This window comes from Malaclemys terrapin, chromosome 5, assembly GCF_027887155.1.
Source record: "Malaclemys terrapin pileata isolate rMalTer1 chromosome 5, rMalTer1.hap1, whole genome shotgun sequence".
Taxonomy (NCBI): Eukaryota; Metazoa; Chordata; order Testudines; family Emydidae; genus Malaclemys; species Malaclemys terrapin.
In genome coordinates, this window is record NC_071509.1 from 80,286,510 (window position 1) to 80,301,364 (window position 14,855).

The 14,855-nt window shown below is 40.9% G+C and overlaps 1 protein-coding gene across 6 annotated transcripts in view; it reads right to left on the bottom strand.

The window, feature by feature from the left end:
- Positions 1 to 14,403, bottom strand: part of GRIA2 (glutamate ionotropic receptor AMPA type subunit 2) — a 128,369-nt gene extending 113,966 nt beyond the window's left edge. For 4 of the 6 annotated variants that reach the window (XM_054029317.1, XM_054029321.1, XM_054029319.1 and 1 more), the window contains exons 1-2: positions 14,090 to 14,199; positions 13,413 to 13,553 (exon numbers count right to left, since the gene is read on the bottom strand). In XM_054029317.1, the coding sequence (XP_053885292.1) occupies positions 13,413 to 13,553; positions 14,090 to 14,177 (229 nt within the window). In that variant the 5' untranslated portion in view covers positions 14,178 to 14,199. Of the gene's footprint in view, positions 1 to 13,412; positions 13,554 to 14,089 lie in introns of all 6 variants that reach the window. The other 2 variants (XM_054029316.1, XM_054029318.1) reach the window with 2 other exon arrangements.
- Between the last annotated feature and the right edge of the window lie 452 nt (positions 14,404 to 14,855).

Sequence of the window (14,855 nt, forward strand, 5' to 3'; positions counted from 1 at the left end):
TTGTCATCTCCGAAAGGATAAGGGTAACGGGAAGAGAAAAAGTATCATGATTCAAATGGTGCTCCAAATGGTTGTCACAGATGTAAAGTATTCTGTGGAATACACCATTTATTTGACACAACCAAAAAAGACATTATGATCTAGAATGATCCACTCCTGTCACAGCAAATAGGAATTAATCATGTCAGAAAAAAAAAAAAGCACTCTAAGAAAGCTTCTGAACTCCCAAGAGTCAACACTCTACATGTTTGTAGGGATGTAGAGATGCTATTTTCATCATCACACTGAAAATAACATGCCCTCAGACTTGATAGTTCTATGAATTATGGTATATCTTCATACTTTCCGCGTGCAAATGCTAATTCAATGGCACTGAAATGTCACTTGGGGTGGTTTTAGTTTGATGGAAATAACACATTTAACAGTAACTCAAGCATCATCTTTTTATTATTGTAATTATAAATTGATGTCAATGGGAGTCACACCTGCATAAGTGAGACTAAAATTTATCCCATAATTCATAGTTTAAATGGGGATCTTTTTTTTTTTTTTCAAACCAGTAGGGAATACATCATCTTTATTTTTTAAATAAAAGACTTTCTTTCCCATTTCTTAACCAAAGCCTTCTCTTTTAATACATAGTTTTACTATTTGATCTTAATATTCAAGATGTGTATGTGTTTTATATTGTTCCACTAAATTTACTTTAAAGTAACATGCAAGAACCAAGACATAACAATAGCCCCATTGTTTTATCTTTGATGGTAGTCTAGAGAAACACACAAAAAACCCTTTATAATATTTTAAGAAACATTTCATAGGTGACACAAACCTACAAAAAACAATCAAATCCTTTATGTATCGCATTGGGCTTTAGTATTGCACATTTCATAGAATTCTTTCATCGGAGAACCCTGCAAGACCAAGTCACACTGACAAACACAGAAAGAATGGCCTTTTAATATATTTGCTTTTGTCACAATATTAGTGTTGTTTATTTCAGTTTAGAGTGTCAATTTATAGTCAACAGAACATTCACACTAGAGTTACAGATCTAAGAAACAACAACATTTACACAGAGGGACAGATCCAATGGAACTATGACCATTTACACCAGATCAGGATCTGCCCCAGATTGTTTGAATTAATTATATCATAGTTGATAGCCTCCGAAATTGATTTCACTTTTCATTATATTACTTTACAAGGACTACAGCTAAAATCTTCAAAATGATTAGTGATTTTGGGTGCCCAATTTGAGATACTTTAAGGAAGCCTGATTTTCAGAGCATGGCTAATCAGAATTTTCTGAAAATGTGGTCCTTTGAAGGTGTCTTACATTGAGTTTCCAAAAATTGAGACACTCAAAATTACTAGTCACTTTTGAAAATGTTGGCCACATACATACATACATACACACACACACACACACTCAGGCAGGCACACACACACACACACACAGAAGTAAATATAAAGTTGTATTTTCCTCCAAACAAATGTTAGAATGCTCTGTTTCCTAGAAAATTCAGTGCTAGTAGTACATAGTTATGCACAGTTATTTCCAGAGTGGAGTTTTGCTACTTTCTATAAGAACAGAACTGGAGCCAGTTTAAGTAATCCTGCAAGTAATTTCCTTTTTAAATTTCACATAGATATTGCCTAAATAAAGTAAGTATCATGACAGTATTCTTTTAAAGGTAAAATGCAAAAGAGGAAAGGGAAAAAGCATTATCTTTGCTTTGCTGTTCATTTTTAAGACCGATCTACACAAGCAGAAATCAAACCCATTTTCAAAAATGCTTAACTAACACAGTTTCAGCTACATACTTGTGCTAAATTACATTGTTTTAACAATCCTGCTAGTATTTCCACACTTTCTCTTTAGAAACCATGTTAGAAGTGTTTTGAAATACTTGGAATCCTGGGTCACATAAACTAGAGTACCTCATTATCCTCCACAATGTTCTCTTGTCAAGAAAGGTAGATAAATGGCCAAATATTTTAGTACAATTTTCTAAAAATGTTCAGATTTCTCCCTTTTACACATACACTGCAATATACTAGTCCGCCATATTTACAGTGTTGACTAGATTGGAAAACTAAAAAGTCACACTACATGCACTTAGGGCTTGATCCTGTTCCCACTGAAGTCAATAGGAGCTTTGCCACTGCCTTCAGTAGAAACAGAATCAGGTCCTCAGCTTGCTGTCTTCATACTGCAAATTATCAGATCGCCTGCAGGGATGAAATCATCTGGTTATGTAGTAATCCTGTCCATATTACAAAGTAACCTTTAGCACATAGGCATAACACTTAAATATTGGCCAGATGTAATGAAATGATTGAATTGAAATAAAAATTGATAGCATTTTTATAATACCAAAAAGGTATTCTCACTGGAACTCACAACGTATGGCATAGCACCTCAATTCTGCTCTATTCCCTTATTTTTTATATCTGTCACTCTCTCTTTTAGTACTATTTAAGAAAATCACTTGCATTGTCAACAAGTGTAAATCTTTCATTCGAAGTTGGTAACTAAAACTATACTCTATGGGTAAAGCTGGTCAGTTAGTATGTGTTGGTTGAATAATTTACTCAATGATCTTCAGGATATTTCTACAAAAATATGTGATTTGTTTAACTCTGTGCCCAATCCTATGAAGAGATGAGACTCTCTAGTAAGCAGCAGCTCAGCCCCCTCAAGTCCCACCATAGTCAACAGTTTGAAGCAATGGGCCCACTGAGCAAATGGCTGTAACACTTCCAAATGAGCCATTGGAGTCTATATGGTAATGTAGTTGGAGACTTTTTAAAAGGCAGATTATTGATCCAACTGCTTGCAAAAGCTCCAAATGGTTTAAATCCCTATTTTGTGCATCACTGAAATGACAGATCATAGCAGCTTTTTGGTGTTCTGGGCACAGAGCAGACTTAGATAAATATCACATACACTAGGAACAACTCCAGAGCCCAGACCTAGACCGCATAACTTGGCCGGGGACTGGGCAAATGAATTGGGACAGAGATGGAAAGTGGGGTGGACCGTGAGAAGAATCCTTCCTTCAGGCTACAGAGCTACTTTATCGTCTACACTCTAGCTCAGCGACTGAAGTAAACTGTGAAGACCCTTAAACAATCCTCTCACTGCACAACAGTGGCTCTTTCAGGCCTATCTCCAGCCCTTCCCTCTGCCACCATGCCTCAACTTTTCCTCCCTCCATTCCATTGCAGGGGTGTTGCCACTCACAGAGCAGGGCTCTGCACCATATAAGGACTGCATACTCCTTGAGCAGCACATTCACAACCTGTGCAGAAAAGCCATCTTGTCCCACTACCAAGAGGCCTTTCCTCAGCCTTGGAGAAGGAAGCTGGATATGCCCTTACTCCTGTTAAAAGGTAACAAATGGCATTTTTTATTAAAAAGGTTAGTTTGAATTTGCAGTAGCTATTTCTCTTTCCACCTCAAAACAAGCCACTAACTGATAGCTGATGCCATGCATGAGTGGGCTGCAAAATTTCTACAATTCAATAACAGTCATTTAAATTCTAGGAGGTGGTAAAAAAGCAACTGAAAGCACTACCTAATGGACTGCTTTGTTTTTTTGCTTTTCATTCTTAACATTTTAGAGTCAAACCCTTTTATTTTTCAAATAATTAAAAAGGAAATAAAATCAAACACTTTGCTCCCAGGCTGAAATATCTTTATGCCCAGTTTCAGCCTGGGTCAAAATTTTAACTCTTTTATAAATGGACATTTCTAATAAAAATGCTGAGATGACATTCTTAACTACAGTAATATGAGAAAATGCAGTATTACGTAACTGAAATTCAATCAGAGACTAAAATGAAAAGGTGGGATAATTTAGCAACTAGACTTCATCCGATGATGGTTATTGTGACCATTTTATGTACTGTCTCAGTTATAGTATCCTTGCCTCAAGTGGACTTGAAGCTGGAGTTAATCTGATTTGGCTTTATCTATGAAAGAAACTTCATTTATAAGTTTTCAAGGGTGATACAGTCTACTGGTAAACAAAATAGAAATGGTGGCACAGGTTTTCAAGAGAGTCCAGTGTTCACATAGGCACCAAAATAAGTAGCCATATTTTCAAAAGAGCTCAGCATGTTTGGTGCTGAGTTCTTTTGAATATTGAGCCATGAATGTCACAAAGAGAACCTGCTGAGTGCGAAACTCTTGAAAATCTAGCACCAATTGCGTATTCTGAAAACTTGAAAATCTGGCCCTACATGAACATTTTTACTGACATTCCCCCCTACACTGCACATGACAAGTAAATACTCTCATGGACTTCAGTGGGAATTTTGCCAGCAAAAGGATCATGGGATTAGACCACAAATGGGAAATTGCCATTTTTCTCTTCTTTTTGGTATCTAAAACAATTTAACTTCAGTGTTTAACAAATGAAGATACATTTTTGATGTGCACAATAAGCTATTCACAGAATAATTCAAGTAGCAATTCAATTGTAGGCACAGCACCATCAAGCAAACATCCAAGAGGATCCCATGCCAAGTTAATTCTGTTAATATAGAGCTGAACAGCCTGGTCTGATATAGAATAAAGTTATAGCTTTGCCCTGAAACAGAAAATTTCTTATGGCCTGATCCTGCCACCTTTAATTGCATTGAATATAGTACCTTCCTTAACCCAAAAAGCAATCTCATTAGTTTCTATAAGGTTGGCTGTGGAGTAAGATGATATTCAAAGTCAGCTACTGTAGAAGAACTGGACCCTTATTTTGTAGAGAATAATTAATATCTCTTGGTGAAAGTCTTTTCTTTGTTACATCTTTTTTTACTCTTTACCTATGCATACTGAAGACCAATAGAGTTACACTATCTGAAAAAGTGTAAATGAAATCAGAATCAGGCCCAAAAAGCGTTACTCACTGACTTCATTCTCCAAATGGAAACTTTGCACAAATACACTTCCCTTTTAAACTGACCAATGTATAGGTAAGAAAACGCTTAAAGTTTCTTAAAAGCATACAAAATGTCAAAGATGTATTTAGGGAAAAGTAAAAAAAAAATTAGGATGCATTCCCCTTGATCAGTGAGTCACAAAGCACCTCTGCACCACAGACAAAAAGATACATGAAGCATAGATATTAGAAGTAATACTTAAAACAGCATAATCCGTATCACTGTAAGTACACATTACAAATTAGAAATACAGTGTGGTAAATGGAGCTACTGATGACACAGTATGTATTATCTTAACAGGTGATTTTTTTAAAAATATGCATTCACTATATTTGCCTAGTTCTTTTAATCTCTCCTTTCCATTCAAATAAATTGTAAAGCATTCACTAATGGAATGCCAGACTGTTTATTTATCAAAGTATCTTTTCAATTTTAACTACCTTAAAACTAATATGTATTTGTAACCAATGTACAATTTTGATTAAACTTTTGAAAATAAAACCTGAAGATTTTAAAATAAAATAATAATGCTGATACAAAACACATTAATTTCAAATAACATAAGACAGATTTCTACAACAGCTAAACCTTCTACAACACTGAAACCAGATTTCAGTCAACTATGTGACACAAAAGAATAAAATCACCATGGGCAGAACAACTGTAGAAAACTACATGAGTGAATCCCTAATTCTTGATCTTCTACAAATATAATTTCTCACAGTACTATGATGTTAGCCACTGTATGCCAGATACTTAACTTGTGGTACCTACAGTTATCAAACAATCTAAATATATAATAAAATAAAAATATTTTGACTCAGGAGTTCTCATATGAGAAGCACAATACTTAATCAACATGTGTGTGATACATTTACCTTTTCTCAACATTACTTTGAGCCTGATCCTACAGGCTTTGGCTTCGGTGCCAGTGTCCGCTATCCAAGAATGCAGGACAGAGCCTTCAGTACAAAATATTGGTAATTCATGCTCCCAAATGATTTATAGAGATGGGAAGGTTGACTTAAAATACTAATTCTGCTTGTAAAGGCTTTTGGAATCATCTTATTCAGAAAGTTATTGTGTGGTTTAAACAATTTCCGTCTTTTTCTTTATATTACACCAAGTATTTACTTATTAGTTGCATTCATTTGACAAGTTTAGTATGGAGTATTTTCCCAACCATTTTAGTATCAAATAATTGGTCTTATTAGAACTTTCTATAAAGGTCACTTCAGATTTTACAAATGGTCTTATCATTGCATAAACCTTTTTCTGTCAAGATGTAGACATGACATGTTCTAGAACAGAGGTGGGCAAACTACCGGCCCGCGGGACTGTCCTGCCTGGCCCTTGAGCTCCCAGCCAGGGATGCTAGCACCCCTCCCCCACTGTCCTCCCTACCCCGCAGCTACGCCGCTGCACGGGCAGCACTCTGGGCAGTGGGGTTGCGCTCTCCTGCTGAGCAGCGCAGCAGCGTGTCTGGCACCAGCCAGGTGGCGTGGCTGCCAGACATGCTGCTCTGAGCGGCATGGTAAGAGGGCTGGGGGGTTGGATAAGGGGCAGGAGTTCTGGGGGGCCTGTCAGGGGGCAGGGGTATGGATAGGGTCAGAGCTGTCAGGGGACTGGGAGCCGGGGGAGTTGGATAGGGGGTGGGGTCCCGGGGCGGTTAGGGAACAAGGAGCAGGGGGCATTGGATGGATCTTGGATTCTGAGGGGGGCAGTCAGCGGTTGGGAAGTGGGAGGGGTCAGGGGCCAGGCTGTTTGGGGAGACACAGCCTTCCCTACCCAGCCCTCCATACCGTTTTGAAACCCCAATGTGGCCCTCAAGCCAAAAAGTTTGCCCACTCCTGTTCTAGAAGAAAGTTATTGATAATTAAATTAAGTATACTGCTTGTATACACATTGACATAACAATGATAGCATACCTACAATTTCGTTAATAATCTGGAATTAATAAAAAACATTTTCCCTCAAGAATTATCAACTGTGCAAGTAGAATTGTAGCAGTTACACACCTCTTAATTCTCTAATGTATCTTTAATCAGAAATCTGATCCACTCTATTGACATCAGTAGTAAGACTATAATTTTCTTCAACAGCTTTAGATCAGTCCCCAGTTCATGCAGTAGGTCCAGATCATGCAAAGATTTGTGCACATGTTTAACTTTAAAAGGACTACTCACAGTTCATAAAGTCAATGTAAATTAGTTATTATAGTAGTAATTCACACAAATATATTACTAAGTATAAGGAACTAAAATTAATTTCAGTAGTTATTTAATGACAAGTAAAATAATAATTCATTCATCAAATATTTAGAGACTAGTAAAGATTTAATTGATGTGTATCTCATGATTAGCAGTTAAACCTAACTCATTTGATACTTAATTAAAATAAAACTATCTTCAGAAATATAAATAGGATGTATATTTAAGACACAGACAAGATTTGTGCAATAAATGCAAACATGCAATGAAAATCTGGAAAATCAAGCTGTCAAACCAAAAATGTCACTTATGTTTTAACTCCCCAACTTCTGGTTCATGGATCTGTGTATGTAAATTTAAATATCAGCAAGAAGCAAACAGGCACAGCAGGGAGGGAACTATCACAAGGAACAAGTGTCCTGGGTTTGATTTTGTAAGACCACCAGCAGCAAGAAAGTACTTTAAAGGCTGCTAAAGCTCTTGATTTTAAGTGAGAAGATGTGGGGAGGAAGAGGGTTATTTGGGAGTGTGAAAATTATGACAGTTCATATAGCATACCATCCACAGATATTTTTACATCATTTTTATGGTAGGTACAGTTTGGCACTTGTCAGTTCTAACTATAAGGAAGTTCCATAGCTTTCCTGTGTAGAGATTTGTAAGGGGAAAGAAATGAAAAAGAACTAACAGGAGAAATATAAACAAACTTAAGCATAACTATTGAACCATTTTCTCTTCTCCTTAAAACCAAAACCAAATCATTATTGTGCAATATATTTGCTTTTGGTCCAGAGCATATTTACTCCACATAAACACAGATACATCTCTCCTGGCTTTCCTGGAATAGTCTCTGTTTATTTATTTATTTATGAAATGTTTTTACTGGTGATGTTCTAAATGCTATTCTCTTAAGAATTCCATCTGTAGCATTATAGTACAAAATAGCTAGAAAACCAAATGCCATGAATACCTCTCTCCTTCAAAGCTGCTGGTTGAGGATATAATGAGAGGATCTGAGATTTATGCATGAATCAGCAACTCGTTGTCATAATGTCATGGTGCAGTGATCCCTGCAGAGCTGTAAGATTTGATTTAAAATGGAAATGCTCAACCCCCCTGGAGCCAGCAAGATTAAACTTCCAAGAGCGTACATATATTACCTCTGTGCCACGGCTACTTTATGAATAACTTGTTACTGTTATTGAGCTTTTGCATTACCCTGAGGAAATTTCTCTTGAAGGGACTCAAATCTCTTTTTAGGGTGAAAAAAAAATCTGTGTTCACAAAATAATTGGTACTGTTTAGTTTTGAAGGGTTAACAGGAAGATTGTCAAGGTTCATCACCTCAGCTGTTTTCTGTTTTGATGTAATTACACAACAGAATCTATTCCTTATATTGTAGATGATGAGGGATTTCATCAGTTGCGTTGGGTTTAATTATACTGTGCTAAAGGACTAATAGTTCATTTTTCTGGATAACCTCAAGTTTTACGCTATAAACTATTAAACACCAAAAGCTCCCAAACACCAGTTTGTGGTGCATGGTAGTGACCTTGTAACTTTCCTTTCCGCTTGACTTCTTTCCCTGATTTACGTCATTAGAAACACCTATGCGCATCGAAATCTGCTGCTTCTAGCCCGCTTCCCCCTTGGGGAGAGATTGTACTCTTGCTCCAGAGCACCACTCACGCTTGTCTCATCCATGTAAGGGCTGTACAGCCCTTCAATGAAAACCACGAACCAGAGCCTCACCTCCTGCATGAAAGAAATGGTGCTACTCAATTGACACCAGCTGCTGAAGATTTGCCCTCAAGTATTTGCTAAAGACCAAAATTAACTCCCCCCCCCCCCCCCCAAACGACAGCTTGCGGTCTGTGCTACACAACGTACTGCAACCTGTGCTACCCAAAGCAGAGCCTCCCTCACAACAGATCTGTCTTTTGGTCATTATCTACAGATCAGAAGGACTCACTCACCATATTGTTTGCTGCCTGTTTTGACAACTGTCAACCGCGCATACCTCCTTCCTTTGTCTGTGCATATGGGAACGTAATACTTTAAACAGTACTGCTTTATGTAAAAGCCACTCGTTCCGTGTATAGACTCAGTATTTAAGTGCAATTAAATGTTTTCAATAATACATATGATCTTTAACTAAAAACACTTGTTGAGCACCCTGCGTCCTGGGTTTCCTTTAGTTATTTTGGGAGGTCCTTTGCTTAGGGTCCATTATTGGGTGTTGATGTGTCTGCGTGCGTGCTAACTTTTGAAATGTGTCTCTGTTTCAAAAGAATGATTTACATACATTGAAAATCAACATCCAACGCTGAGTAAGACTTCCTATTCTCTCAACAATTTCATTTGGTAGGAGGGGAGTTGGAAAGGCTGACTGCCTGTTGTTGGAACTAGTCTGCCATCTGCTGGGTGCTTAATCTATTTTTGACATTTTTGTCTTCGGTCTGTGAACCTACTCTTAAAGGTACAGAACTCCATTTTTACAAGTACTGTGTAGAGTTTCTAGCGGTCAGAATAGCATTTTGTTTTATTCAGTCACTGCCATGACTACTTTGAACAGTCACAGTTTCTCCTGACTATGATGATTGTCCATTTAGCTTACTGAACTTTGGTTAAGGGGCATGGGCTAAACTAGAAGAAGAGCACCTCTGCTAAGCAAGGTTGATGAATTGACTACCGTAAAATGCCTGGGTAAAGATACAGTAGCAGTTTTCAATCTCAATTTTATTTCACCTGTAATATGCTTTGTAGATAAAGCAGCCTGAGACAGAACCAGATACAGAATCTCAAAACTCAAACAAGAACGAATTTCATAGGATGCGGTAGTGGAAATGGGGGAAAAAAAGCTAATTTTGAAATGTTCAATATCTCCAGTTCTAAAAAGCAACAGAGAGTCCTGAAGCACCTTTAAGACTAACAGCTGTATTGGAGCATAAGCTTTTGTGGGTGAATACCCACTTCGTCAGACACCTATTCACCCACAAAAGCTTATGCTCCAATACAGCTGTTAGTCTTAAAGGTGCCACAAGGACTCTCTGTTGCTTTTTTCAGATCCAGTCTAACACGGCTACCCCTGTGACACTTGACTCCAGTTCTAAATGAACTGCTAATTTTTATCTGTCTCAGCAAATACTGGTCTCCAGTATCCTCTGTTGGCTAATCACAAACCTTTCTTGGATGGTAATCGAAGAAGTACTATTTCTAATTATTTGTAGTATGTGTCCCTTGATTCAATCCAGAACCAACAGGATGCCTGCACTAAACGGTCACTTATGATAGATTTGAGAGATACTACCTGCTCTTACTTTACTCACATTAGCTTGTCATGGACCAAGGTTGTTATCCTGGACACCGATCTTCAAGTTGCTTGAAAATGGAAGTTTGGGATTTGGCCACACACAGAAAGAAAAAGGAGAGCCCACATATCATCAACCTACTGAAAGCCTATCTCAGCTCTTTAATGACGTCAGTGCCTTTCATTAGGCCCCCCCAAGGTCCGATAAATATTGTAGGAGTTATCTGGAGGAAGATATTTAAGATCAAGAACGAGTCAGGCACAAACATCCAATGTGGTTTATTAAGGAAAGCATGATTCCTCCACTTTCTGGAAGAAATTTAAAAGCAGCCATGTTTGCCGTTAGAGATTGTTAGCAGCAGGAAAATCACTGGTGCTGCTTTAACTAAATCACAGTCAAGAGTTCATTGACTTGGGAGTGGAAAAGCAAGAAAACACAGAACAATCATTCAGGCTGACCTTGAATTTTGTGAGAACTAGGATTTTAAGGAACATCTAGTTCAGTTGACTAATTTGTAACAAAATGTCTTGAAAATATTACCCAGAAATAGTATTAAGTCCCTGGAGTCTCCCATGATATTTGACGAGCTGAGAAATCGACAATTAAATAAATTGAGCAGTTCTCTCACATTATAGTAAATAACTAATGCAATAAAATTATGAAACTAGCTGGCTGTTAGAGGAAATCTGTGTTTTTCCCAGCCATTAATACCCTTATTCAAAGATAACAGCAAGGTTTTTCTTTAAAAAGGTACCTTCTTCTTTCATTCCCACTTTTTAAGGACATATTTAAAAATGAGAGACTCTGAGTGTGCAGCCTACACCCAGAATTAAGGGAAACTTCAGTGTGGCCGTGCAATGCTCTCTTCGTAGTGTACAATAAGGAACAGTCATTTTCCTAAGCTAGTATCAATGTGTGTTGCCTGTTTGTCCTTGTAAACGGTGTCTCTGCAGTGGGCTCATTTTCACTGCAAAAAGATGTGGTAGGAGAGCAAGACTGAAAGCTGGAGACTATGTAAGAAGCCTTTCGGAGCATGGGGCACAAAATACAGCTTTTAATGCTCCACCTGGACAGGTGTGCCTTTTTAGGGCTCCTGGATTTGTTACAATTGTCATTTTAAACGGTTGTTTGGGTTTTCTACTCTGTATCGCACGGTTTTCCCTTAAAGTTAGAATGACAAATTGCAGCTCTAATCGGCTGGGTCTGAGATGATTTTTCTCGTTAGGCAGGCGCCTAAATGGACGTCCTCCCTCCCCCCCCCCCTTTTTTTTTTTTAAATGTGTTGCGCCGCCACTATACAATCAGGGAATCTCACAGGCCAAACTGAACGTTCATAATTCATTCCCCAGAACTTAAAAGCGCCTTTCTCATTCAAGATACTGCACAGGTTTAAACAATCCACCGACACTGAAACAATGCGAAATATGGGCGCAAAATTATCCCATCGGAATCGGTGTGTATACACATACACCACTAGCTAAAATTTGCAAATGATTCTATAGCATACGTAACTGCAAAGAACCCTACTCGAGGAATGGCTCTCCCTTTTCATCGAAATAAGACTAAAACCCTGACTCCAGCTATTTTGATATACCCCACTCAAAGGATGTATTTATTATACACCCAGGCAGATTTATGATGTGTTCTTGATGTATCTTAATTTTATCAAGGAGACGAAAAACAACAGTCTCTGCCTGAGTGATTTTAAAACGGGGGGATAATCATGCCTCTCGCGTCTACATGCTCAGTCAAAATTGTTAATCGTTCAATCAACCATTTCGGATAAGGTGATATGGTTTGCAACCGACGATGTTCCTAGGGGCTTTTCAGTGCTGGTTTTACTGTGGTATTTTTCCGCGTGACCCTGGCATTTTACTTATTGTCTGAGCCCACTGCAAAACAACTGAACACGGGGAAACAAACAGGAAATCCTGAGGATGGGAAGGGATGGCAGCTGTTCTGGCCCTATGAAATTATAATACAGTAGATTATAAGAAAACCCCAGAGTCTGTGTCGGAAGAAAGCATCCGTTTTCCAATAGTACAACCCTCGAGGTGGCAATGATTAAATACAGGGAGTGAGCGGGCGCCTTCTTAATGTGCATTTCCTCCCGAAAATCCGATATCTTTGCTGGTCTCTTTGTTAAATTGCCCCCCTGCGGGGGGTTCCTCAGGGAGGCTTGAATTATTGGGGTAATGGAAGGAAGGGGGAGCTTGATGTAATATGGAGAATTGCAAACAGTAAAATGGCTGATCCGTGTCTCATTTAGCTATTGATGCTCAGACTCGAGCGGATACACTCGCGTTTGGCTTCCCCCGCTCCCGATCGCCTGGCACATCCTGCTTTATTTGCCAGAGCACCGCTGTACCACACCAAGGCGGAAGCCAGGACCGCCGCGCAACGGAGCTAGCACTGCACAGCTTTCGTGGGCAGCAGGCTCTCCCAGTTAAGTTTAAATGATTAATTGGAGAGTTAAATGGATCTCAGCTCAACAGCTCCTAGCTAAGCATGGAGCGTTTAATTTGCTGAGCCTGACTGTCCAGCCGGACGGGGAAAGCTAGCATATGGTCCCACGCCATGTGCAGTAAGCCAGGCTTATGTAATGTATGGAAAGAGCCGAAAAGGAACCATTTTAAACCTGGACCATCTGTAAAGCAGTGTGTGCCATCCGCGTGGGAGGCGCCCTTTGAGCCCCAAAGTCATCGCCAGAGGAGCGCATTAGATGGGCGCGTTCTCCCCAACCTGCCCCGCAGCTACCCAAGGGGCAAAGCACTGCACAGCCTGTACACCACCCTCTCCCACCGCCCCATCCCCATTGCGCACGCGTCCCTGCTCCCCTCCCTCCCCCGAACACGAGAGAAAGGGGTCCCTGCGGTTTCACGCCCCCCCCCCCAGAGCAGCCCTGTGCACGGTTATTTGAATGACACGAGCATTCGTTACTCACAAGCATTGGTGACGGCGAAGCTGTTGGCTACCTCCAGGTTGTCGATGTGGGGCGTCAGCCTAAACTCTGAAGTGGAAAACTGAACCATCCCTACCCGAAATGCACTGTATTCCTGATCGGCACCCCTCGGAAACAACCCCCCTGCAGGGAAACAAACAAACATAAAACAGAACAAGAGACCCGATCAGTGCTGCAAAGTGAGAAGCTTCAGGCAACAGGGGCATCCCCCCTTGGGCATCGCATCGCTGGGAGCCACTTAATCTCGCTGTCAGGGAGAGGGGCAGCTACATGCACGCTCGCTCTAGGGCGGTGGAGCTCTTCTAGTCAGCTGTCGTGGGGGGGCATGTTATTTGTCGGGAACCGTTGATTCTGCATCACGCCAGAGAGATGCGAGTCTCTTAACGAGAATAGCTAGCATCGGCAAACCGCTATCGGACCAGCTACACGATTTCGTTTCGATTTAAGGCAAACGGGGAATAGCCATCATTTCTGAAAGGAGGGGGCGTCATACAAAATCACACACACACACACACCCATGTGTGTATAATACATAGCATTCAGGGCTTGACAGGACATGAATACGCGAGCGCAATGCCAGCTGTGAATGAATGAATAAATAACCCCTTCAAATTAAACCTCAATCCGAAAAAAAAATCCTGCCAGGCAGGGACACCTACCTATTTGTATGCTGTTAGAATATACCCCCCAAATCAGTCCCCAGAACACAGGAGCCAGGAAGACAGAAATATGCATAATCTTGTGCATTTCCGTGAAAAGTAGAGCATCCACGAAGCCACAAACGATCCCTTTTCTCCTCCTCGTTCTTCGTCCGTTCTCGCCAGCGAATTAGATCCTCTGCAGTGTTGGCCGAGGGACCAGACCACCCAAAGAAAGGAAAATAACCCCGAAGCGGCGGAAGCGGGAGAAGCGTTTGCACAAGGTCTGGTCCTTGTCCCGACTCCAGAAGTAAGAAGGCTGCTTGAACGCTGCCGTGGTCCCAGTACATCCAGCACACGCACATGCACTCACACACTCGCACCCCCTCGCGCTAGCTCACAGGCTGGGGACCGGGGAAGAACCTGGCGCGCGTGCGCGAGCAGCATACCGCGCGGGAGCGCGCGCCCACCCCCACTTTCTCTCCTTGCTCCGGCCCTAGAGCGCGGCTTGAGCTGCTCGCCCGGCTCAGCATCAGGGCTGCGCTGCTGCTGCGGCTGCTTCTCGTGTCCCTCCAGGGCCGCTGCCGCCGGGACAGCGCTAACCAGCTGGCTGGTGCCTTTGCGCACCGCGGACAGCGCCGCAGCAAGAGCAACGAAGCAGCCGCGGACCTACCCGCCGGCCGGCCACCAGTGCTGCAGGGGGCTCCCGACAGGCTCGCCTGGGGGCAGCGGGAGGCTCGCTGGCGTAACCGGGCCCCCCAGTTGTGCTAGGTAAAGGTCTCCCTTA